General features: G+C 42.1%; 1 protein-coding gene across 4 annotated transcripts in view; it reads right to left on the reverse strand.

The window, feature by feature from the left end:
• gabra3 (gamma-aminobutyric acid type A receptor subunit alpha3) overlaps positions 1–26,048 on the reverse strand; it is a 122,612-nt gene that overhangs the window by 89,888 nt on the left and 6,676 nt on the right. For 2 of the 4 annotated variants that reach the window (XM_082548065.1, XM_082548064.1), the window contains exon 2: positions 16,804–16,886. The exons of the other annotated variants lie outside the window; for them this stretch is intronic. In XM_082548065.1, the coding sequence (XP_082404191.1) occupies positions 16,804–16,884 (81 nt within the window). In that variant the 5' untranslated portion in view covers positions 16,885–16,886. The remainder of the gene's footprint in view (positions 1–16,803; positions 16,887–26,048) is intronic. 4 annotated transcript variants of the gene reach the window in all.

The following is a 26,048-nucleotide window of genomic DNA, read 5'->3' on the forward strand; positions in this document are numbered from 1 at the left end:
GGCGGCGGAGGAGACGACGGAGCAGTTCAGGGGGCCGGCCGCGCGGAAAGCAGCGGCGGCGGCGGAGGAGACGACGGAGCAGTTCAGGGGGCCGGCCGCGCGGAAAGCAGCGGCGGCGGCGGAGGAGACGACGGAGCAGTTCAGGGGGCCGGCCGCGCGGAAGGCAGCGGCGGCGGCGAAGGAGACGACGGAGCAGTTCAGGGGGCCGGCCGCGCGGAAGGCAGCGGCGGCTCTCCAGCGTCAGGCGCGCCGGCCATGGCCCGGTGGGCACAGGACCAGACGAAGCACAGGCCGAAGACTCAGAGGCTGGACCAGACGAAGCACAGGCCGGAGCTGCGGCAGACGAAGCACAGGCCGAAGCTGCGGCAGACGAAGCAGAAGACTCGGAGGCTGGACCAGGCGAAGGCTCGGAGGCTGGACCAGACGAGGCAGCTGATGAGGATGCTGGACCAGACGAGGCAGCTGATGAGGATGCTGGACCAGACGAGGCAGCTGATGAGGATGCTGGACCAGACGAGGCAGCTGATGAGGATGCTGGACCAGACGAGGCAGCTGATGAGGATGCTGGACCAGACGAGGCAGCTGATGAGGATGCTGGACCAGACGAAGCACAGGCTGGAGACGCTGAGGCTGGGCCAGACGAAGCACAGGCTGGAGACGCTGAGGCTGGGCCAGACGAAGCACAGGCTGGAGACGCTGAGGCTGGGCCAGACGAAGCACAGGCTGAAGGCTCTGAGGCTGCTGCAGCTGACGAAGGCTCGGAGGCTGCTGCAGCTGACGAAGGCTCGGAGGCTGCTGCAGCTGACGAAGGCTCGGAGGCTGCTGCAGCTGACGAAGGCTCGGAGGCTGCTGCAGCTGACGAAGGCTCTGAGGCTGCAGCTGACGAAGGCTCTGAAGAGGAGGCTGCGGCAGACGAAGGCTCTGAAGAGGAGGCTGCGGCAGACGAAGGCTCTGAAGAGGAGGCTGCGGCAGACGAAGGCTCGGAGGCCGGGCCAGGCGATGACGAGGCGGTCGCAGATGGCGGCTGGACAGGCTCCTCGGGCCCTCCAGCTGATGCGGCGTGAGGCTGAACGGGCCCCTCGGACCCTCCAGCGGAGACAGGAGGCTGAACGGGCCCCTCGGACCCTCCAGCGGAGACAGGAGGCTGAACGGGCCCCTCGGACCCTCCAGCGGAGACAGGAGGCTGAACGGGCCCCTCGGACCCTCCAGCGGAGACAGGAGGCTGAACGGGCCTCTCGGACCCTCCAGCGGAGACAGGAGGCTGAACGGGCCTCTCGGACCCTCCAGCGGAGACAGGGAGGTGCTGGCCGGGCTCACTGGAACCCCCAGCGGACGAGGTAGATGGCGGCGTGGGAGCCGCGGAGTCCTGGATGAGCTCATCCGAGCTTCCAGCAGGAGCTGAAGTAGAGCCAGAGAGACCTGAGACCCCTGGCTGAATGTTGAGCTGACCAGCGGACCGTACTGCTATCGGGGACTGGGCTACAGGAGCTACTGGAGCCTGCGCTACAGGCGGCACTGGAGCTACTGGGGCCTGAACTGAAACAGGCGGCACTGGAGCTACTGGGGCCTGAACTGAAACAGGCGGCACTGGAGCTACTGGGGCCTGAACTGAAACAGGCGGCACTGGAGCTACTGGGGCCTGAACTGAAACAGGCGGCGTGAACGCCGTTTTCTCCGGGATGGTGGAGGAGCTGAGCCGGGCCGCGAATCCTCCAGCGGACCGGACTGAACGTCCTCCGACTCTTCCCACCGGAGAGGCAGTTCCGGGCGGATGCCCATGGTGGACACGAGGAAGTCCCGGATGCGGGGGTGTAGCGCGCCGAATAACCAGGGGAGTCCGGACACCATCCGCTGTAGACGGCTGGCTAAGATCTCCCGGTATCCTCCCCTTGGCAGCGTCAACCACTTCTGACAGTCATATACCACCGTGTGGATTAGATCCTCACGGAGCTCAGCGGAGGGGTTGTGAATCGCTGGGTCCATGTCGAGGTCGCGTTCTTCTGTCATGTTTCGGCCGCGTGGCAGGCAGGATGAGGACCCAAATTGCAGACTCACACACACGGGGGATAAACTCAAAATGCAGCTTTATTGCTGATAAGTGATAAACAATAACGATGATACAAAAAGCAATACGAAACTACACTAAACTGGGAAAAGCTAAAGTAACATATACTGGAAGACACGGGGAGAACCACACACGGCATGAGGGAGAACGCGACGCCGAACAGAGGAAGACGCAGACAGAAATACACAGAGGGTTAACGAGGAAAGTGGGAACACACGGGGAACACAGGTGACACAGATAACCATAACGAGACAGGGCGGGGTGAACATAACACTGACGGGTACAGGCACAGAGGTTCAGACAGGAGGAGAGAGAGCACGGGGAAAACACAGACATAACAGGCTGGGGAAACATGAAACAACCACAAAGGGAGACGAGGGCTCATAAATACATAGAGGGCACACAGGGGGAAGAGAGAGCACGGGGAGAACTTAGACATAAAGGGCAGGGGAAACATGGAATAAAACATAAGGAGAGACGAGGGCTCACAGATACACAGAGGGGCACACAGGGGGTAAAAGCCATGAAGGGAAAACACTTAGGGAACAACACAACAGGGCAACTCAGAAAACATGGTCTAAATAAGGAACGAAATACAAAAATACAAGGAACTAAGAATACTGGGCCCACATGGCCCAGGACCATGACACTATGTCTATGAAGAGGTAGAGTGGCACCACTTATTGGAACAGGCAAATGCAATTTAACATATTTCATAGGATATATTAGACCCCTTACATACGACATAAAATTGATAGTAATTATTGCCCCAGATGCTTGAGATGTAAGGTCACAGATGGCAATCTCCTATACATGCTGTGGAATTGCGCAGTGATAGAAGAATTTTGCAGACGGGCCATTCAAATAATCTCAGGGGTAATGGGGATCCAAATTGAACTGGACCCAAAACTATGGATTCTAGGTGACAGAGGTTCTATTAACGTGAATTACCATAGGTGATGCCCCAATATCTAAGTTGGATTATGTTCAGGAGTCTTGGTCTGAATTCCATTCTTTCTCAACTATTCGGTTCTTTATTTGTGTGCCTAGGGTTTTCTTTATTTGTAGGTCCCAGACTGCCCTGACATACTTCTGTAACACTGTAACACTGTTTAATTCAATTTACTTTACAGTCTATTGCAAACTGTTCAGCCCTTGAGGTCAAAAAGCAGCTCCAAACCAAGTTGCTCCCTCCACCTTGCCTCACAGTTGGGGCTAGTTCTTGATGTTGGTGCGCAAAGCCTCCTTTTTCCCCCACTCCAAAAAACAAAACGATAGCAGTGAATGTATTTGATGAGGGCCACTTAGGAGAACTCTTTTGTCTGATCTTTTCAGAAAGGCTCTTGAGGCAAAATTGAGAAAATAGAGAAGATACTTCTAAACTGACAAAGCTTGTCTTGCAATTTGGACACAAACCCAAATCTCCTTTTTAAAATTCTTGCATGCGATGCACCAACAATCGACACCAACAAGCAAAAATATTTTCTTTAGGTTTGTAATAGCAATTGACTGATTCTACTGTGAACAAATGTTTTAGCAAGTTGTAGAGATTTCTGCAGGTGTTTATTCTTTCTATTCTTTCTGTTACGCTTTTAAAATTACACAGTGTGCTCTTGGTGTGCTCTTAGTAGGACGCCCACACCTAGTAGCTCTACTGAATTTCATCCATTTGTTGACAGCTTTTCTTATTGTGGATAAAGAAACACCAAAGTCTTTAGAAATGCTTTTGGAGGATTTCCAGCTTCTTCTAAGGTGCGATGAGAGCGTTCGTGATTGAAGCATGGCTGCACGAGTCATTCTTTCTCAAGAAAAGCAGACTCGGCAACTGGGTTTTGCATGGCTGAATTCACAGGGCAGGGCACCTCTAAAACTCACACTTCTAATCTCATCTCCTTAATTTGAATGCCTGACTTTAAATAGCTTTAGCACAAAGGTTCACTTATTTTTCCCAGCCTGCCTTTTGAATCATTACAATTTATTCAGTGAAAATGTGAAAAGTTCAAAATTTTTCTTGCAACTGTAAGTACAGAATTGATTACTGATCAAACCAAACCTAAGACTGCTTTTCTTTTAAATTACTCACCAAAGCCTCAACAATAACCTGCCTGTTCTCCTGTGCTCGATAAGTTATATTCATGGTATTTATGGTGTTTTTCAGTCTTAAACACATAATCCTGTGAGTCTGTCTATTATGTGGGTTAAAATCAAAAGACGCTTTATGTCCAACTCAGTGTTTAAATGATCAGTGTGGAAGAAAAAAATGACACATTGTCCAAATAATACTCAGAAAAGCAATGTGTATAAATTTCCTCTGTGCTTAACAGGGATGGCCTGACTTATTTACGAGAGCTGGCTTCATTTATTCTGCGCCTTTATTTTCTTATCATAATAGAGAATTTCTTTTAGGACACTAGTGATTTGAAATGACATGGGCTTATAAGGTTCTTTTGCATCACCACAAAAACAGAACAGCAATGAAGACAAATGTGTCAAAAACAGTTAGATTTCACAGTATTTTTGCATTTTGCATCTCCTTGCATCAGCAGGTGATCTCAAAAGACACTCTTTGTATACATGTGTAACCTTGCAGAAGTTTTGCAGTTTAATGCACCAACCACACAAAACTGCAGCTTACTGGTGCACAGAGTAAGAACACAGACAGCTGTTCCCCATCAGCAAAGACTTCATTTTCTTCCGTGCTGGAAACAGTCCCCTCTGAGTTTCCGTTTGCTGATCCAAAACGAGCCTGGTTAGCACACCAGACAATGAAATAAGGCACGACTCTTTGCTAAAGATGTACACTTATGGAACTGAAATTGTAACCAGTAATAATTATTTTTTCTACATAATTATTTGACTACAATAGTCAGTAATAATACTGTTTATACAGCCTTCAGAATCCCTTTAAGCACATGCTTATTGTAAACTGCATGGTTTAGTACTTAATATATACTTTACTTTAATTAATGATTAGACCTTATCTCTTTAACAAGCATGCATAGGCTATATAAACAACTTCGCATACTGTGCGCTAATTAATGGTTGCCCAAGGGTTTTGGCTATCTGGGAGAAGAACTCAGGCCATGCAGTAAAACTGTGGCTGCCAGTCTAAGTGGGGCACAGGATGGGGAAAAACGTCTTCAAGACATTGTGTGCATGAGAGGATAACCTAAACGGCTCTGTGGCAGCCTTCATCCTCTCCTTCATCTTCCTCCCTTGGGTTCTGCAGTGAAGTCACATCATCTTCCTGACTTCAGCAAAGTTTAAAATGTAGCTCCATAGGCTCAGCTGTGAACACGCAACCTGCACTTGTTAGAAACTTGCTTTAAAATAATCTGCCGGAAAATGTGATGAGGTTTAGATAAAGACTGCTGTGGTAATTATCAAAGACAGCTTGTTAGTTTGTTGTTTTGCCACCACAGGTTTATATTCTACTTGTTCTGCAGGTGTGCAACACGGCAGAGAACAGAGTTTAACACTCAACTCAGGTTTCAAGTGTTTGCAAATTGTTTGCAACAATGCTTCACTTTATCAAGAATTGTTATTGACTGAAATTCTATTATCGCAACAGTAACATTCATTTAATTTTCTGAATGTCTTTTTTATCCCTTACTCCACATCCAATTTACTTTATGATTTGAGACCTGGCTGGAATGATATTATTGGGCTCAAGCCCATCTGTAGACAAAGAAGTGATGCATGTGCTTAGTTAAAATTCAATTCATTGTTTTATTGTTTGTCATGAATGTCTTTGGTGGCAGATATTGAAAGTAATAGTTCATAATTGGATTAACAGTATATAAACACATGGTTTCCAGAATGAGCAGGCCCATTAATTCTGCTGTAAAAATGTCCAAACATCAATTTTACAAGGACATGTCTAACTATATTTATCCATAGTGTTTAACACAGCACAAACTAGAAATGTACAATGACGTGAAAATGATTTTGTCCCCTGTTAATTTCTTAGATTTGTTCATATTTCTTATACATTAATGTTTCAAAATGCAGTCTTCAAATGATGATTTCATTTATAAAGGAGGAAGAAGTCCATCCAAATCTACCTGAAAAAGTAACTGTAACTGTGATTAGTAAATTCGTTTTTGGAAAGCTGAGTTCAGTTTCAGCAGCCACACCCAGGTTTGATTACTGCTACACATGTGGAATCAAGAAATCACTTAAACAGCCTCACAAAGTGAAGCTGGCTTAAAGATCTCAAAAAGAAACAGATCGTACCACAGCCTAAAGGAACTCAGGAACAGATGGGAAACAAAGACATCATCTGTGGTTATAAAGCCATTTCTAAGGTCATCGGACCTCAGCAAACCACAGTAAGAGCCATTATCACAAATGGAGAACTTAAAATAGTGGTGAACCTTTGCAGGAGTGGCTGGCCTACCAAAATTAATCTAAGAGCACATTCACGACCCATCAGGAGGTCAGAAAAGAACCCAGAACAACAACTAAAGAACTGCATCCAAAAACCAAATAAAGGACTTGGATATGCATGTAAATAAAAGCTCAAAAATGGAGATCTCTTCTCTCTGGGCCTGTCTGTGAGGGACATCATATACACTATATAAACGCAACTTCATAGTGAAATCACGCACATACTGTGACTCTTTCCACAGCTGTTAGGCTAGAGTAAAAAAACTAACCTTTATTTATGCCTTCATGTCTATGTAACTATTACCTACAGCTAAACTGAAACTAAATTCATAAAATTCTAAATACATATTCTCAAAACAAATGATGCTGAAAACATACAAGCTATTATTACCACTCACTGCATGACACACATGTTCAGTTTGTTGCTTCATGTTAGGATCTTCTGCATTTGCTGTTGCACTCAAACAAACATATTAGTACATGCACCTACATAAAACAGTTTCCTTTATACAGTATATGCGCTCTCTTTATGATGCAGAACAACTGCTATCTTAAAATTAAAACGGTCATTAATAATGCAGCTAATAAGAAGCGGGGCAATTTACAGAAAGGTATTACCTTGCATTAAAAATGAATGCATTCAAAAATTGGCAAAGCTGCTACTGAATGCAGTCTGAAAACACTGAGAAGATGAGAAACAAGAAGCCCGATGACTGGGGTACAGCAGTCACGCAGTCACATGAATGCACGCACACACGTGAAGCAGGCGTGTGGCAATTTCAAGGCTTTCATCATGCTTTTGTGAGATTCAGCCCTCCCTCTCCATTGCCACCGTACAGAGAGAAGATCAAACCCTTTCCTCAGGGGAATCACTGATCTCTATGTTACCTTAGAGCACTGATCATTACAGGAGGAGTAAACAAATGAGTGGATGCAAAAATACAACTGGGGCTGGTGTTCAAACATGCAGTCGCATTAACAGTGTTCCAACCTGTGACTATCTTCCTACACTATATCTGCGATGGAGCTGAGGTGAAGCCGTTTCAATAAGGGTGTCTTAATATTGACTGAAGTAGCTAAGCACCAAGATAAGCCAAGATCCACATCTACTTTAAGTCTTTATACTGGCAGCTGTGCTTGCGAGAATTGGCAATTATTTTAAACAGTCTTTGATGCTTCTTGGCAGTTTGTCACCTAAATTTTTCCAAGACCCGAAGTAGCAAATAAAGAGATGCCTCAGTGTTGCTGCTGGTGGCATTTAGGACAAGCCTTCACAATTTCCTTGTCAGATTAAATAGCTAAGACCGCATCACAATGCAAACTGCAATGAACAAACTGTTTGATAAGTAGCACTGCAGCTCTTGTGGGATGTTCCCGGTCTGCAGTGGTCAGTATCTATCAAACGTGGTCCAAGGTAGGAATAGCGACAGGGTCATGGGAGACCAAGACTCACCGATGCACATGTGGAGCAAAGGCTGATCCGTGTGGTCCAGTCCAATAAATGAGCTACACTACCTCAAATTGCTGAAGACCTGCAAAAACTGCTGGTCTGATAGAAAGATGTCAGAATACAGTTTGTTGCCTGCAGAAGAGACTGCAGACCAAACAGGGTGCCTATATGACCTCTGTCCAGTGACGAAAACGCCAACAATAAGCACGAGCATCAGAAGTGACCCCTGGAGAAATGGAAGAACATCATGTGGATCGCCAGCTGCGTCGCTTACCTGGGGAACACCTTGCACTAGCATTGCCACAAAGCAAGAATGGCTCAGGGATTGTCTGAGGAGCACAACAAAGAGTCTGAGGTGTTGACTTGGCCTCCAAATTCCCCAGATCTCAATCCTATTAAGATGACAAGATGCCCCACCTTGAAACTTACAGGACTTAAAGGATCTGTTACTAACATCTTTGTGCCAGACACCACAGCACACCTCCAGTGGTCTAGTAGAGTTTATGCTTCGACTTCTCAGGGCAGCAAAAGGGGGACCAAAAACAATATTAGGAAGGTGGTCATATATGCCTAATCGATGTATGCTTACAGTCTCTGTTATAAACCAGTGGCTGTCATTGTTAAATAAAGCATCACGTATACCTTTGGATGAGAAATATTACAGTGGGGCTTTTTTCTAACATGGAAACGCAATCCTGATGGTCTCTTTAAAGAAGAAAGAGACGGGATCTGAACATGTTTCCATGCCCACCTATCACATAATCTTATCAGGACAACTGAACCAGAATTCAAGAGCACTCTCATTATTTCACATGAATTCACCTAAAACTGGGTTACTTGAGCAGCCACATTAGGAGGTGAATTGTAAATGTAGCCATTTGAATTGAGCATGGTTCATGCAAATCAGCTGAAATGCTACTTTTAATCATTTCAACACATGTCATGCTTGAGGCCATGCCAAGACCCAGTGTCAAATTATACCAATCTTGTGCTTAAGAAATGCTGGTCAAACAGAAAGCTGCAGTCTGCCATGCAAGATTTTGTTTTATTCTTTACACACATCACATTCGGTTTCCAGGCTCTGCCTCTCTCTTTCATTCCCTTCTGCGCTGTGTTTTTGTTAAAAATAATCCTGGCTCGTTAGCCATTAAAGATTTTATGTTCCCATAAAAGCTACTTGATGCCCTCTGGTACCAGAGGTATCATTTCCTTGTCTTCTAACGTCTGTCTGAAAATTGCATTGCTAATTTCCTGACATATATTACCACCTATTCGAGTCACTTCCACTCATACTCATCACTGCATATGTGTCATCTTTAAGGCTTCAAATGTCCGGGGTGAATAAATCTTTTGAAAATATGTAGACATTTCTGTGCCCTTAGGCTCAGTCATAACACGGTTTCACCACAAGTAGTCTTTGTAATTTGTGGCTGAAAAAGTATTTTCTAGTTAAAAAGATGAAAATACAGAATATTGACTATTTCAAATGACTACGTAAAAAAAAAAAAAAGATGACCTAATTATTTTCATTAGTCAGCCCATAAACTCCATAATCTATCTGTTAATTCATCTAGAAAGCATACGAGACATCACTCTTATTAAGTGTCCTTAAGTCCTTTCCAATAAAAAAGGCAAACAGGCACTAAAAGGCTGGCTTCTATTCACTGTATACAATTCTGCACCAGATTTACCAATACCTGTCATGTAAATGAGGGCTCCAGCCGTCCCTGGGGCTCAGATTGGGCTTGAAAAAGAGAAAACGAAGGAGGGGGAATAAAGACATGGTGCTTTTGTTGGCAAATTAAAAATAGCTCGCCTAAAGTGACAGTAGACCTAAACCACTTTCCGTTTCCTGCTCTTCTAACATTTGTTTTCAATTCTGCTGTCAGTCTATTTTTTTCCTGGGGATAAAAGCATATGTTATGAATAATGCAATCACATTTTACAGAATTAAAGGCTGTAAATGCCTTTGACGCAAAGGAGGTGAATTATCTGAATGGGCAACTATGCTGAGTGATAATAGGTGGTAAAATAAAAAGTGTCAGGGCCTAGTTTCCTACAAGCGAAATGTCACTCTGAGACAAATTTGTTTATTGTTCGTAGTTACACTGCCAGTTGAAACATAAAAGAAAGTGAAATTCAAACTGAATGTATTATACAGGCCATTTCACGGTGTGCAAAATACTACCGCTGCAGCTACTGCACAGCCGGGACGACGAGGAACATTTAATAAAAACAGGAAATCTAAATCAGCCAATAAATACCAATCACTCCAGTAATTGTTGAATTCAGGGCACAGCTCTATAGCTATCTAATCCATGTGGCTGTTAACTAAAAATAGCCCCAAATCCTGTCATATTTGCTTTGATGCAATGATTATGCACTGTGCATCTACCAGCAGTCTATTATTTACAACATACATCAAAAAAGACTCATTGCTTCAAAGTTGAGGGAATCACTAGTGTTCAGGATAGCAGGACACATTAATATCGTGGGGTTTGTCTAAAATCATATTAAAGCACAGAGAATTAAAAGCGTACATTCATGTGGAGCTACTCCCAGCTGCAAAACCGAGTGATAAGTTAGGAATTGAAAATAGCTTCATTCAGTGTAGTTAATACAGAGAAACCCACAGATTTAGAGTCGTAAGAAAGCACAAGTACTGAAACTGAATACGTTTCTTTCTCTTGAAACAAATCATTGACTAAATAAAACAGTCCTAAAGTAATGAAACAAAACAATCATGTCATTGGTAATTAATAGTAATAACATGAATACAAACACGAACAATAATTAGAAAAGATCAAGAAAAAACACATCGATTGGTTTGCTGAAATAACTCCCTACAGTCAGACCAGTGAAAACATTAACTGGTTATCAACTGCTGATATCACCAAGTGCAATGAACTCATGATCTTGTTGCCTTTGAAATGGTTGCTCTGGAAATGGGGACCAAGTCTGCACTCACTTTCAGTCTGTGACTGTTTTCAAAGTTGAAAGGAGGCTGCCAACGTACTTTTGCTGTAGTGTGATTGAGCTATTAAGAAAATAAATGAACAGCTAAAATAGCTTAAAGTAAACAACAGGTGTTTAAGTAGCTTAATGTAGCCTCCTGGATAAGGAATTCAAATAGCAAATGCTAGTAGACAGTTGGAAAGTTAGCAAAAATAACTTGATAAATAGTTCAAAGCGTTAGCTTAAATAAGAGCTGAAACAGCGTGGTCATTTGAAATATTAATGGTAAAACTTTCAAACATTTATGCTCTTTTGGCAGCTAAAATACTAAATAACGATTAACTGTATTTGCAAAATATAATGAATGGTTGAAAAAGTACAGTGAACAGTGAAAAATGGGTTTTGGTTATTATTTGCTATTAAGTGGCTTGAGAGTATGAATCCAGCTAAATGCAAAATGTGAAACTTTAGAATAGAATAGAATAGAATTCAACTTTATTGTCATTGCACATGCACAGGTACAGGGCAACGAAATGCAGTTTGCATCCATCCAGAAGTGCTTTAGTGATATAGATATATTACAATATATATTAGCAATAATATAGATATGTGAGTATATTACAGAAATGGGTCTATTATGGTATGTTATAATGTACACGGTATGAAGTATGTTGTGAATATTCTATAACTATAAGTATGTACAGGCTGTAGTGAGTACAAGCTATGTACAGGAAATGAACAGGATATAAATATGAAAAACTATACAGAATATGAAATAAATAACTTTACAGAATCTGGGATATACAGCTATACAGAAATGGGAACTATGCAAATTGTAAACAGTTGTAGGATTAAAGATTATCGAATGTACAGAATGATTATTTACACAGAGCTATACAGTAGTGCAGTTAAGATAAGTGAGGGTGTAGATAGTTTCTACAGAGGCTATAAAGTGCTAGTGGTTGTGAGTGGTGGTTCAGTCCATGTTATTATTGTGTGTTTGAGGGTACAATTGTCCATTGTGGGTGTGTGTATGTTCAGTCCATGTGTTAACGTGGGTCAGATGTCAGGAGGCAGAGTTCAGGAGTCTGACAGCTGTGGGGAAGAAGCTGTTCCGGTACCTGGTGGTCTTAGTCCGGAGGCTCCTGTAGCGCCTCCCAGAGGGCAGGAGGGTGAAGAGTCCATGTGATGGGTGACTGGGGTCTTTGATGATTTTCCCAGCCCTTTTCAGACACCGCTTCCTGTAGATGTCTTTTATGGCAGGAAGTGGTGCTCCGGCGATGCGCTGGGCAGTTTTCACGACCCTCTGCAACGCCTTCCGGTCCGAGGCAGAGCAGTTCCCGTACCAGACTGTTATACAGTTGGTCAGGATGCTCTCGATGGTGCAGCGATAGAAGTTCACCAGGATGTCTGAGGACAGGTGGTTCTTCCTCAGAGTCCTCAAGAAGAAGAGGCACTGGTGAGCCTTCTTGACCAGCTTGGAGCAGTTGGTCGTCCAGGTGAGATCCTCGGAGATGTGGACTCCCAGGAACTTGAAGCTGCTCACACGCTCCACAGCCGTCCCCTTAATGTGGATGGGTGGATGTGGGTCAGCATTCCTCCTGTAGTCCACGATGAGCTCCTTGGTCTTCTCGGTGTTAAGCAGCAGGTTGTTTCTGTCGCACCACTCAGCCAGACGATCCACCTCCTCCCTGTAGGCGGCCTCATCGTTGTCACTGATGAGGCCAATCACCGTGGTGTCATCTGCAAACTTAATGATGGTGTTGGAACCATCAGCAGGTCTGCAGTCGTAGATATTGTGAAATATGGCTGAAATTTGAAACTGGAAAAACAAAAATAAAAACCATAAAATGCTTGAGAGTAAACTTTGCTGTGCAATCAGAATCAGAATACTTTATTAATTCCTAGCAAATGATGTATTATGTGTATTAATGATATGTGGTCCAGTTCATAATAACCTATTTGGAACGTGGAGTGAGTTCATCTGTCTGCGGCCATGTCTGACAAATAAAAAAGTCTGGGAACCACCATTGTAAATGATTCCTTCTACAAAGCAGACAGGTGGAGCTCTAATAAGGGAAGAAGCACGATTTTCCTCTCTGCTTTGGGACTGTGTGTGATATAATGATCATCAGACTGTTCTCAACCAAATGATCAATGCATTGGGCTGCAAGGCAAAACAGTTTCTACTGGGACCCATCACGATTATGTTACGCCAGAGATAATTTGTCAAGATTTGGGTTTCTTCCTCACAGACATGTAATGAGAGTAAAATGAATCCATTATGAACACAGCGCCACATGACAATAAGTCTATGTTGCTGTTTTTAGGGAGGAGAGAGAACGATATATTTCATTCAGTTATTTCCATCTCACTGCTAAGGCTTGGCTGACTCATTTGCAGAGTTGTTCACAAGTGGTGAAAGGAATGATAAAATTATGGCGTGAAACAGCTAAAGTGGCCTGATGGTCCAGTTTAATGAAAGCTAAACATATTTAATCGTGTCTGAATATAAAGCGAAGTGACTTCGAAGAGGTTTTATTAGTGCTGAACTTGGCAGGAATCGAAGTCTCTCACTTCCTGCTTTTACCGAGTTCTACTTAAGGAAACATCCTCTCCTGACTGAATGTTAACAGGGCCAGAAAAATGTATGACATCAGTGGTTTATTAGCATAAAGGACATAATAAAAAATATATAACAGATGGAGTTATTTTTATAGAGACGGATTTGGACTTTTCATGCCGAGCGCACACATTTACATGACAGCAGAGAGGGAAAAACAGATATCTGGCTTCCAAAAAAATGAGACCAAAGTGGTTGAAAGCAAAACACTGTCACAGCCCTTAAACCTTTGTCATTTGATGTTCAGAGAGTACTTGAAACTTTTTCGGAAATAAAATGTACACAGTGTGGTGACAGTACGTGCATGTGACATCAAATGAGATTTGATATTCCACAAGGCAAAGCTTTCATGGGATTTAGCTTCTCTCGAGGAAACAAGTGATAAAACAGTGAGAGAAAGTGCAAATTCCTGTACATACTTGCAGCTACCGCACTGTTCAAATGCACCAGTGAGCCATATAAGGCCGCTCCCCGGCCAGTTTGATCAATTACGACCCATTTTTACTTCCCCTTTCACATGTAAGAGTGAGAGAGCAGAATACATTCACAGCCAGATTGATCCAACAGTCCCTTCGGTCTGAATAAAGCCGATTTGGCTAACACCTTGATTCAATATTTCTATACACCATCAAAAGTTCTCACCTGTCAAGCTACAAATGGGAAAGATCTGCAGCATAAAGCTTACCCAGTTGAGCACATTTGCACACATGGAGCACAGCTTCTCTATAAATACTGCTGAGTCGACTATATTTGAGATCCATTTATTAAATCTGCAAAGCATACAATAAAGAAATGGCTGGAATTTGATTCCAACAGAGCTCAACAAAATGCATTCCCACTCTAACCCAGCAAAGCGAACAAAGCTAATATGTCATAGAGAGCATCCCATTATTCACAATATTTTCCAGTCGCTATCAATTATTTGTAAAAGTAATTCCTATTATAAGAGTGGAGCTGAGAAAATAAATGCTGAAATCAAACATGATTATAAGGATACTGTAATGGGGCAATTTTGCCTGCAATAACATTCATTACTCTGCTGGGAGGAAGAGATTTCATCAGATAAATAGAATAATCATGTAAATCAGTGCGACTTTTACAATTATAACTAAACTAGTGCGGCTCTGCACACAAGTCAGCGCCGCCACAGCTTGAAAAACTGGAAAGCAGATGTTAAACCGGAGACAGGGTGGCTGCCTCGTAGGTGTAATCTGTCAGAGTTCATCAAGGACTCCTGGTGAAGAGCATTACCTTTTCTAGCACTGACCACCTGTGCACATGCGTTAACGCTGGCCTTGTTACACTGTGTGCAGCTCAAAGCCTGAACAATCCAGAATGAAGACCTTGAGTCTTGACATTTCCATTCTGCACCTTTGATAGAATCTCACTGATACGTCTGCTCTATCACAGATATATTTATCGCCATGTTGTCCAGAATCTGTTTATGTTTTTTACTTTTTACAAAAGGCAAAATATTTCTGTCCTCTATGGTATCGTTGAGGATGTAAATGCTTTGTGTGAATAATAGAAAAATATGAATGACAGAAAAAGTTAATCAGTCATCCATCCAGCCATTCATCTTCTTAACCACTTAGCCGATTCAGGGTTGCGGAGAGGCCTATCCCAGCTGTCAGCTGTTGAGAAGCAATCAAGTAATTTTCTGCTAATGCAGTTTTAACACCATCATAAAATAAATAGAAAAAAGTCTTCACAAAGCTTTTTGGGATAACGAAACCAAGTCCCTGTTTGTCCAAGATCAGAGGTTGTTTAAGAGAAAAAATAACTTTAGATCACATAAAGAAATGAAATTTCCATCTGGTGTCCTTTCAAAAATGCATGAAATGCTACATGTTTTGATCACTAGAAGACTGATTGTCAACTAATATTTCCTTGAGCATTAATTTATCAAGATGAAAAAAAGAAGATTTTGTCTGAGGCACAAATTTTAGATCTACTAACAGACATCGAAAGTACCACATTTGGATCGTTTATAGTTCCTAATAAAAGCCACAAATTTTTTGCATGCTACTGGAAACGAAAACACGCGAGCTTTAAATGTGCTGCTCATTGTAAATAAGAGATGTTTTTTCTCTGACCATTAGCACAAATATATTCTTAGCAGAAAATAGATGTCAAATGGAGTATTTTCACACGGCTTAAGCAGGCAAAATTCCTTCAAAGCTGAAAGCATTACATGGCCAGCAAAGCAGGTCCCCACATGGAGGGAAAATTAATATCCCAGTTCAGACTGTGACAAGTTCTGCATCTCCTCAGTGGATTATGATTACAGCTGGAACAAAGTCTTTGCCCAGTAGGAGGCGAATCAAATTGGCTGACAATCAGAAGAAGTAGGCACCAGAAGGAAAGGATTGAGAAGATGAACAGTTTAAAGTATTGACTGTTTACAGAGTTCCCCCACTAATGGTAGATTTCTATTAGGCTGGAGACACTTTGATCATCTGTTTTTTGTGTGTAAATGCTTTATTTTAAATGCTGCCTTTTCTTTTCCTTACATATTTCTAAATTTTAAAAAATGGTCCAGTCGCAAAAATGGAGAAACCAATTTCATCATGGTGGCAGTCCACATCTGAGACTGTGTACGTCTTCTACTTCAATTAAAACATCCTTGCAGAAGCCATTATTGACGGTGCAGTAAGAAAAAAGAACATATCTCTTTAGATGTACGTGAAAGCCGGACTGATAGATTTGCCGTCATCTTACTCTGAAGCTATATTGATGCTGCTGCACAGAACTAAGGCTGAACACAGTGAGACATGTTTAGCCAATCAGTTAACAGTGACATTGCTATGGGAATACAAATGAGCGTTGCCTGGCAAAGCGTGCAATAGATACGCCATGTACTGGCTCGCCAGAGAGAAAGGACATGTGAATTCAGATATAATGAAATGGGGAAGATAACGTATACGGTAGAAGATAAATTGCCCTGAGGCAACTCTGGGCTAATAAAAATAAGCAATAAGGCTCAAAGTCTGGACCCAGTTTCGTTACTATAAATCCATTTGCATTTAAATTATCACGTGAGAAATCAGATTTAGGTGACGATGCACCCTGCTAACTGGCCTGGGGTGGGGGTAACCTGCATTATTCATGTCACAGCATGCTCCACTTGTTTGGATGGCAGTAATTGTTATATGATTAACCTGCTGGCTGCTCGCTTGATACATTTTCTTAAGCACCTCACCGATGTCTGATTGTTGGAGCAAACCAATCCTTTTATCGCGGTCCTTTGCCAATAAATTCAGGGGAAAATGAAATCGAAAAACAAGTAGATACAGATACATTGAGACAGCGCTCGCTCACCTTATTACCGTCTAAAGTGTTGGATTTCACAGCAGCCTCAACACACTTGGTACCTGGAGGGGATGCTTTCAAGGCTTTCATCACTGAAAGAAATTTCACAATGAATCCAAGTTCATTTTTCTTCTCCATAACCCATATTAAAAATTACCATGCTAACAGCTGTCATCAAAGATTCGAAGAAATCAGATTAATCTCATGGTCATGTTATGAACTCAGAATAATTATCTGTAAAAGGCTTTCGAGGAAAGAATATCCATTACTCAGCTATGAACAGTCAGTTGTTCACCGTCAGATGCCAAGTCACAGCTCCATCGAATACGCTTCCCAAAAGAGCAATGGCTGCAAGCCAGAACACAATAAATCATGAACAAGGAATCACTCTGTACAGAGTAGCTCACAATCCTGTTCATTTTTATCTTTCACATCCAATAAAGTATACGGCTACCAAGACAATTTTAAGATGAGGCCAGGAGCAACAGCAGCTCAGCCTCTCACACTTTCACACCGTCTAGTTTTGTTAATGAGCTGTACCATCCATACCATATTGAAGTTTTCAGGCACTATGCAAAATGCTTTTTCCAAGTGCTACTTCAATACATTCTGAAACACTAATGAACCATTACTTTAATCTGCTGTCACATCACAGCGGATTTCATTTTGCCGAGCTAGGTGTGCTTTACTAATTGGTGAAGGGCTGAACGGCACCCACGGCCTGGTTGCCGCAAAAAGGTTAAAAGAAATCATACGGTCACTATCACCGACACCTAAAACGAGTCACAATGTGCCACCTAGGAAACTTTTCTGCTTTATTTTTAATTATAACAATAAACGTGGATTGTCCAGTCTAATGGCTATAAAATAATGACATCGCTTGCATTTAGACTTGGCTTTAAGTCTTTTACACCAGCCTGTTTTACATACCTGGGGAAATGAAGACGCACAAACACGAAGAGGTAAGTGCTTTTATTTTATTCTGTAGGCTTTGTTTGGTAGCTTAAATAGCAGCTAGTGGAACAACTGGTGTACCTGTGAAAAAGAACCTCATTATCTAAGGAGACAAAGAAGGTGAAGAGGGAAAGTGAAACAAGAGTGAGTCTTGGACAGGCTTGCACTCACTAGAGAGAGGCCCTAGCCTGCAAAGGCTAAATGAAATTCAGACAGCATTAAGTTGACTAGTTATGTAAGGAAAGGTGCCTACTTATGAGCCTAATACGACTGGGTGTTTTAAAAGAGGACGTGACCTGGTCTTTTAGACAGCAATACTGACAAGTTGTCTGTTACCACTGCAGAATCATTTATTTGTTGGTCCATTAACCTAGTGCACCCTGACTTACATCAAAGCTTTCTAGGACATAAAGTGAGTCTGGAAAATGCAACAGCATTAATATTTCAACATAAAAGACCATTCATAAGACTGACAGATAGTCCCCCAAAGTCATCAGTTAAACAGGGTCTGAAGAAGCAGGGCACAGCGCAAATATCTGTCCAACTTCATTTTGTCCGTAGAGTTGTGTGGTTCTTTCCATGTTTTCAGGTGCATGAGTGCAAAAACACGACTCGGGCTGTTAATTCTCCAGTGGGTCTTCCATGTCATTGCCATCAATCAAATGCTCTGTATGTCACTTTGAATCACTATTGTAGGAAAGACGGTCCGTGCATTAACATGTCAGGGATTCTTCACTGCTAGCTGCAGGGTTTTCGGTGCGGCAGCGTCAGTTTGTCAGACAATTTGCTGCTCCGGACCAGACCAGAATATTTCAATAACTGTCCGATGGATTGACGTGAAATACTGGACAGGCATTTGTGTTCCCAGAGGAGCGAGGCTGACTTTACACATCTTCTGACATTTCCTCTACAGCAGCAGCAAGTCAAAAGAGCTAATTTTGTACGGACGATGAACTCTAATGACTTACAAATCCTAAAGCACAAACATGAGGTTGGCATTTGTGATTTGGAGCTAAATGTCTATTGAACTGGTTGCCAAAAATTTTGAAAGCGTACATGCCCCGTCCTCAGGATCAAGTCCGAAAAACTGTGCTAAAGCTATGACGTAATAGAGCTGAATTATTATATTGAGTCATCAAATTTAGATGCCAAAGACAGATGGTCGTGGTGAATCCAATATCGAGATAGACCTCAAGGTAAATACTGACTTCTGCAATGAAAAGAAGATCAATTTGGAACATACATAGCAAGGTTTACAAATTAAATCCCACTCTTCTTTGTTTTTTAAAATAATTTTTGAGAGCTAAGTCTTGTAACTTAAGAGTATCATCGATCATACTGAAAGGGAAAGTACTCACAGGCAGGGTTAAGATTCAGAGTAAGTAGAAGCTATAGTCATTACTAACATGCATGACAGCTATATAGCCCAACTGTAATTGGAATGCAAGGTTTCACTCCCAGGTAATAGCCATACAAAGAGCAGGAGAGTTCAGTACACGCACTATACTGGCCCAACAGAATAATTTGAATCATAAATCAAAAATCCATGCAGCAGTTCACCTTGAAGCTCTACAGGCTTGTCTTTGCCACTTAGTGCTAAATTGTGTTAAATATGAGTTCTTGTTTTTGTATCCTACCTAAACAAGGATATACTGTAAGGATTCAAGGATGTATTATATAACAATACACAATATAAATGTGCAGCAGAGTGAATGGGGATAGTTTCAAAGGCGAGACAGTTGTTTCATTTGCGGAAATAAATTGAATGTGATCTGTTGTTCCAGTTAAGATCGACCTAAATTTCAATTTGAAAAGAGCATTTTTAACATTAGAGAAAGTCTATTAATATCTTGCAAAGAATTAATTATAAAATAAGAAAGGAATAAAACATCAGTCACAACGCTTTACCTTGATGAGTATTTGCAGAAATATGCAATCTTAAAAACTCAACAATTTCCACTGAAACCTGAATAATTACCTTAATCTGATACAGATTACCCAAGTGAGCAAGAAGAATATTATTTCAAATGGTAATGTATTTAACAAGCACCGTCATCGGACTGAATTTTAAATAGGCAATTCGTATTTAGACTTATCGTCAGTCAGCCGAATACATTATGTAGGCTCTGGCTCTGCCATAGGCAAGAGCTGGCAACCCATTTCTCCATATGACACAGAGAGATATTACTGATGGTGTTCTTCCATGGAGTACATCAGGCTTGCAAGAAATAGCAAATCTTATCTCAAGAGCAGATGCGCTGCATCAAAAAAAGGCCTTACGTTGCAAATGTGGATCCCACAAATCTAAAGTTGCACACTGAGTTTCATTGCCTTCTTATTACACCACACAGATGGATGGAAAGACAACTTTGATCCAGAGACATTGCTACAGTGCACAAACGCATGTACAGCAAGTTATTCGCAGCATTTCCAGTGTCCCCTACCACTCCATGTTGTCTTTCCCCGGACTGGATAATAACTGTTTTTCTCTTCAGCTGGATGAGGTGCGTGTGAATCTGAACAGAGCTGCAATCTGCTTTGGGCCCTGCTGTGAGTCTCTGTGGATGAGCTGTTTACTGGCGCTTTTTGTGTGGCCAGTAGGATCCCACTTAGTGTGAATGATGGCAGCTGTGAGGGTGCCTCTGGCAAGTGTGACTCCGACTATGGCTGCTCGGTCTCATGTAGAGTATAACGCCAGCTGCTCAGGCTGAGTAGCACTCCAGTGAGCACGACCGATTGTGGCTGAGGTAAGCACGTCTCTGGCGAGAATGATGCTGAACGCAGCAAGGGGTGAGCACAACCCTGACTGTACCTCACCAAAAACATCATCTTGGTGCATCTGGATGCTTGAGATTGTCACTGCATTAGTCCAACTGTGGCAAGTGCGACTGAGTTTCTGTGGAAGGCGTAAGTGCAGGCTGCTGCCACGCAAGCTGGCAAACTGGTGAGGGTGATTTTGTGATCACGGCAGCTTTGACTGCTGGAGCAGCAAGTTATCACTCTGGTGGAGTTTGCTGGTTGGGCAGAGGCTGCGATGAACACAACAACAACAACAACAACAAGTGTGACTGCAGCAGTGGTGAATGCGACTCAGTAGAACATGGTTCAAGCTACACTATTTCAAGCACAAATGGAGTGGTGGACTGTTGGGCTCCAGCACCTTCAGTCTGGACACACACAGTTGACTATTATTGTGGTTACAAAGGTAGAAAGCATCCATTAATTTACATGTGGCCTAGATCACTTGAATTTAGTTTTAGGATAAAACCAGAGGTTAATGTAGCTATGGCAACTGACTAGAAGATAGTTATCCTGACTTTGAAACATGTAACTTAAATAACAGATACAAGTAATTCATAAAGAACACTGGCTTTAATGGTCCTGGAAAAGAACTTATCTAATGCACACCAAGGACATCTACACAGGGCTCAGTTATCACATATAACATCACTACACTTCATAATCTTTGACTGGGACTTTAATCTTAACAGAAGTAACAGCTAACCTGTTTTTAAAAAAGGCTTATATATTTTTTTTTCATACAGAAAGAAGACTCCTTGTACTCTTGCTTTATTCAGGGCCCCAAAATGTACACAACTAACTAAAACAAAAAAAGAACAAAGTTTTTCACCAGCTTCATAAATCTTGGACAGCACCATGGTCGTAATTTCCTGACTTGTATGGTTGCCTTCTTTTCTTTCTTTCTGATAGAAAGTAAACTTGTGAGGTTACAGTCTGGTCTTAAAATAAACAGCAGCCAATGTTCCCAGCAAAGCTGTGAGTGCTTCCAATTCCCGAGGCACCGCTCACAATGACTAATCTTTTCACTCGTCTATCAGTTCAAAGATGTAAATGTTTCAAAGTTCATCTGCTTCACAGAATGCACCTGAGATATACATAGTAATCGTACTATCAGCATTATGGAAAATGACAGTATAAAACACCGCTATTTCTGTCTACATTACCTAACATCATCAAAATAAAATATAGCTTCTACGTGTAATTCTTAATAACACTCAAAAAACCCATCGCAACAAAAACGATATCGTGATTGAGCGTGATTTTCCGCTCCTTCCTTCCTGCCTGCATTATTTGGTTACTGCAGCTTACTGCAGTCAGTCCGTGTAAGGTCACACCGCTTTAGTCTTTTGCTTTCAACACTGAGCAATCTAATTCACAAAAGCAGCCTTTTATCATGAAAAGTACTTAAAAAACATTTGCTGCAAAGTGGTATTTACCCATCAATAGAAAAATCCAGCTAAGCACAGAAACATTCAATCAATTAGTCAAGTGGCAAACAATAATTGTAAGCATTGATTACTTGGCATTTTTTAAATTATAGCTCAGTAGCTGCATTTGAATTGACGTGCATCTTGAGTACATACAATTTATTTTTGTGCCCTCTCTCTGAATAGACTTCAAGGCCAGCAAAACTCCCAACAATGGCTTCCAGTGAGTTTGTATTCACTAAAGCTCCCCTGCTCTTTTTTCCTGCTTTCCTCATCCATAATTGAAAACTTTTAGACTTACTTCTTGAAAACTCTGACCGTAACTCGTCACACAACACTAAACACAGACCACTGGGCCGTTCCAGTTTATTGTGTGTGTGTGTGTTGCAGGTAAAATTCAAGTCAACTACATAAAAATAAAAATAAAAATAGGAGTGAGCTCATGAGGGCAGGAACGGGCAATATTAAGAGAAAAAGACGGCATTCTTTTTTATGATACGCAAGCTTCCAATTTCACTTCATCCTCATTTCTTTTCTACTGAAAATGTAATAAACCTGACTAACATCTGAATAAGCATGTCATGTCATTCAAATACTTGTGTAATACACAAATGTATAGAATAAAAGACGAAGCCTTTGTTTCAATAATAATTATGAAACTATAGTCAGTTAATAACTATGAAGAGGATAGCTCAAAAGGTCTGAAATTTGAAAATGCAGATTAAAAAAACATAAACATTCTGCATTAAAATCTACAATATACAGCAAGCTGTGGGTAGAGAGAACCGGTGAGGCGATACATTAATGATTGACTAGATGACTCAAAATAGCCAGTATATCTGTGGTTACTGTGTGGGAAGGACCTGGCAAAAAGGAGCAGTATGTTATGGAGGTTATGGGCTTGTTCATAGGCATTGGTATTCACAATGACGAGGAAAGACAGACCTCAAAAGGTTCTGTAGCTTCAGTCTTGATGCCAGATAACACAGTGCACCTTTAGAGCTCTTTTCAGTCCAGACTTAGGCAGCGTGTTGACCTTTTACATGGAAGCATGTGAAAGGTCAGCAGCACATTAGATATGGATGCTTTTGGCTCACTGGAGTATGTGATTCATAGAACTTCATGGCAATAAAATATAATGTGCCAGAGGTGTTCTATTGGATTGAGGACAGGTGAGCCTGGTGGCTAGTCAATGGTATCCATTCCAGGAACTGTTTGCACTCACCATAAGAGGACAGGCACTGTCGTGTACCAGGAGGACCCCGGGACCCAGAGCACCAGGTAGGATGTGTAGGGACTGACAGTGGATCCAAGATTACATCCCAAAATGTAATGGCAGTCACAGGGCTGTGGCCCAGCCTATAGAGGTCTGTGTCCCTTCATGGATATACCTTCCCACACTACCACTGTCCCACCATCAAACCGGTCATGTTACCACGTCCTCTCTGGACCCTTTTTTGTCTGTCACATGTGCTCAGGGTGAACCTGCATTTATCTGTGAAAAGAACAGGGCACCAATGGTGGGCCTGTCAGGTCTTGTATTTTCTGACCGAATGCTAATTGAGCGTCAGGATGCTGGGCAGAGAGCACAGAAACCAATGGAGGATGTTGTGCCCTCAAGTCACCATGTTTGTGATTTTTTTTTTGTCAGACACATTTACATCAATGGTCTGCTGGACATTGTTGCGTAGGGCTCTGACAGTGCTCATCCTGTTCCTTTTTCTACAAAGGAGCAGATTCCAGTCCTGCTGATGGGTTAAGGACCTTCTGTCCAGCTCTCCTAGAGTAACTGTCTATCTCCTGGAATCGCTTCCATGTCTGAGACTTCGCTGGGAGCCACACCAAACCTTCTGGCGATGGCATGTATTGTGCCAGACTACCTGTAGAGCCTCTGTACGGTCCAGGCATCACCTTATGCCACCGGTAGTTACACTGACCCTAGCCAAGTGCAAAACTAGAACAGTCTGAACAGTCAAAAAAGATGTGGAGGGAAAAAATGTCAATGGCCTCCATCTTTAAAACTATTTCTGTTTTGTGATTATTTCATTGTTGCCCCTCTAGTGGACATGTTTTTAATTTCATTAACACCAAAGTAGCTGAAACTGATTAACAAACCCCTCTGCCAACTCTATCCCACAAGTTTAACTGACGTGACGCTAAACTATGAATATGCATCAACAGCCCCAATTTGCTTAGACAATATCTTGAGAGGAAGCTGTACCTGGAAGAAACCTTTGCAGGCACAAGGAGAACAGGAGAAAACTCAGCCTGGTGGGGTTTGAACCAGGAACCCTCAGGGATGAGGCAACAGTGTCCTCTCCACCACTGTGCCACCCAGTTAAGACAACAGAATCATTGAGCTATATAATTCCACTGACAGAAAATGTACTGCATCTTTGCAGGACTGCCAGCTCTTCCTATTTTAAACACGTAGCAGAAATGACCACGTTATCTGGGGGTCACTCACGACAGGTTTTACAGGAGGACAGAATCACCACAGCAAGTCATTCTGTCCTCCCAGGGGAACTGTGTTCACATTCTTGGCAAGAAGTCAGGCCTATTCAAGGTGGGCGTCTCAATCCAGCAAAGTTGTCACCTTGCCTGTCTGCGGTTTTCATGGATATGTGTCGAGGCAAAGCCAAGGTCTGACTCCACAGCTCAGGGACATTACAGTGGTATTCTTGCTGATTACAGAAAAACATCATCTTTTCATCATCTTTTCCACAGTTGGGTTTGCTACTCACATTTGTGCACATCGTGTGTTAAAGGCTTTGTTTTATATAAATATCACTACCCTCCCATCACTCTTAGAGGACAAACTGACACTGCTGACAGCTGGGATTGCTGTTTGTATAGCCCTAGTTTCACAGTGAATAACCCTTCACAGGTCTCTCCTTTGGCTCTTGTATAAAGGTTTCATAAAAGTGTTTTTAGTGTAGTATATATTTTTTATGCAAGATGCACTATCACATCAATAAAAGCTTGTGGCAGGCTGCAACCAAACAGCGAAAACCTGAGATATAAAAGATTTTGTTTTTGATGTATATTGTGTCTACAATGCACTTTCATGGGCAAATACAAAATCTAATAAAGTGGCACTGTCTCTTGATAAAAGTGTTTGTGAAGCCATAACATTTTAGAAAATCCATGCTTGCTTTTTTGTTGCCTCTCAGTAAGTTTTGAATATTTATAGCTGCAATAAAAAACACAGTAAAATGATCTTTCAAATATCTAGATAGCATTTTAAGTGCTCACAATGACTGCTTTAATATTGCAGCGCCTGCTTTGTCTAAGCTGCTTGAAAGCTTTTCACTAAAGTGAAAAGGACAGGAGCATCCCCTCTGTTTTACCATCTCACTGGACGCCTGTTTTAGCATAGATTTTTTTTTTAGAGCTCCTAATGTTTAGTAGTCTTTGAATGACCTAGCCCTGGCTTGTCTCTCAACTTAAGCTGCCTTATGGCTCGGTGTGCAGCCTGAAATCCTCCAGACAGGAGCAACCTGACAGTTTTTCTGTCAAGGTTAAAGACTAAAGGTGACCATGCTGTTGTTGTCAGAGCTCCGAAACTTATGAGCCACTTTCCAGCAAGATCGTGTCACAATTAAAGCTTTTTTCTTAAAAAAAAAAAAATCATCTTTGATATTTATTCTTCTTGCATCCCTGCTGCTTTGACGGCTCTCAGGATGTCGCATTTCTTATCCCTAAATGACTCCCTTTGTTTAAGGCATTTATGTTTGTCAGGCATTATAACCTAGACTAACAAATTTCCTGTGGCGAATGGCGAGAAATCTCATAGTCACAGTTGTTGACAGGAACACTTTATGTTGTAATATAAACTGTAAAATCCCCTTTTGCATCTTAAAGATATGTTTCAGCAGCTATAATGACACCTACTCTATGTTTGCGCACAGCAATGCAACAGTGATGTAAAATAATCTGTGAAGAATACATTTTTACTGTGCGGTACCTGGTGTAATACAGTGTGGGTTGAGATGACATGAAGGTGGCCAAAAGCTACACACATTAAATAAAACCAGACACAATCATCTGGCAGCTTGTGATAAAAAACAA

This window comes from Aulonocara stuartgranti (genome assembly GCF_965226115.1).
Source record: "Aulonocara stuartgranti genome assembly, chromosome: 10".
Classification (NCBI taxonomy): Eukaryota; Metazoa; Chordata; class Actinopteri; order Cichliformes; family Cichlidae; genus Aulonocara; species Aulonocara stuartgranti.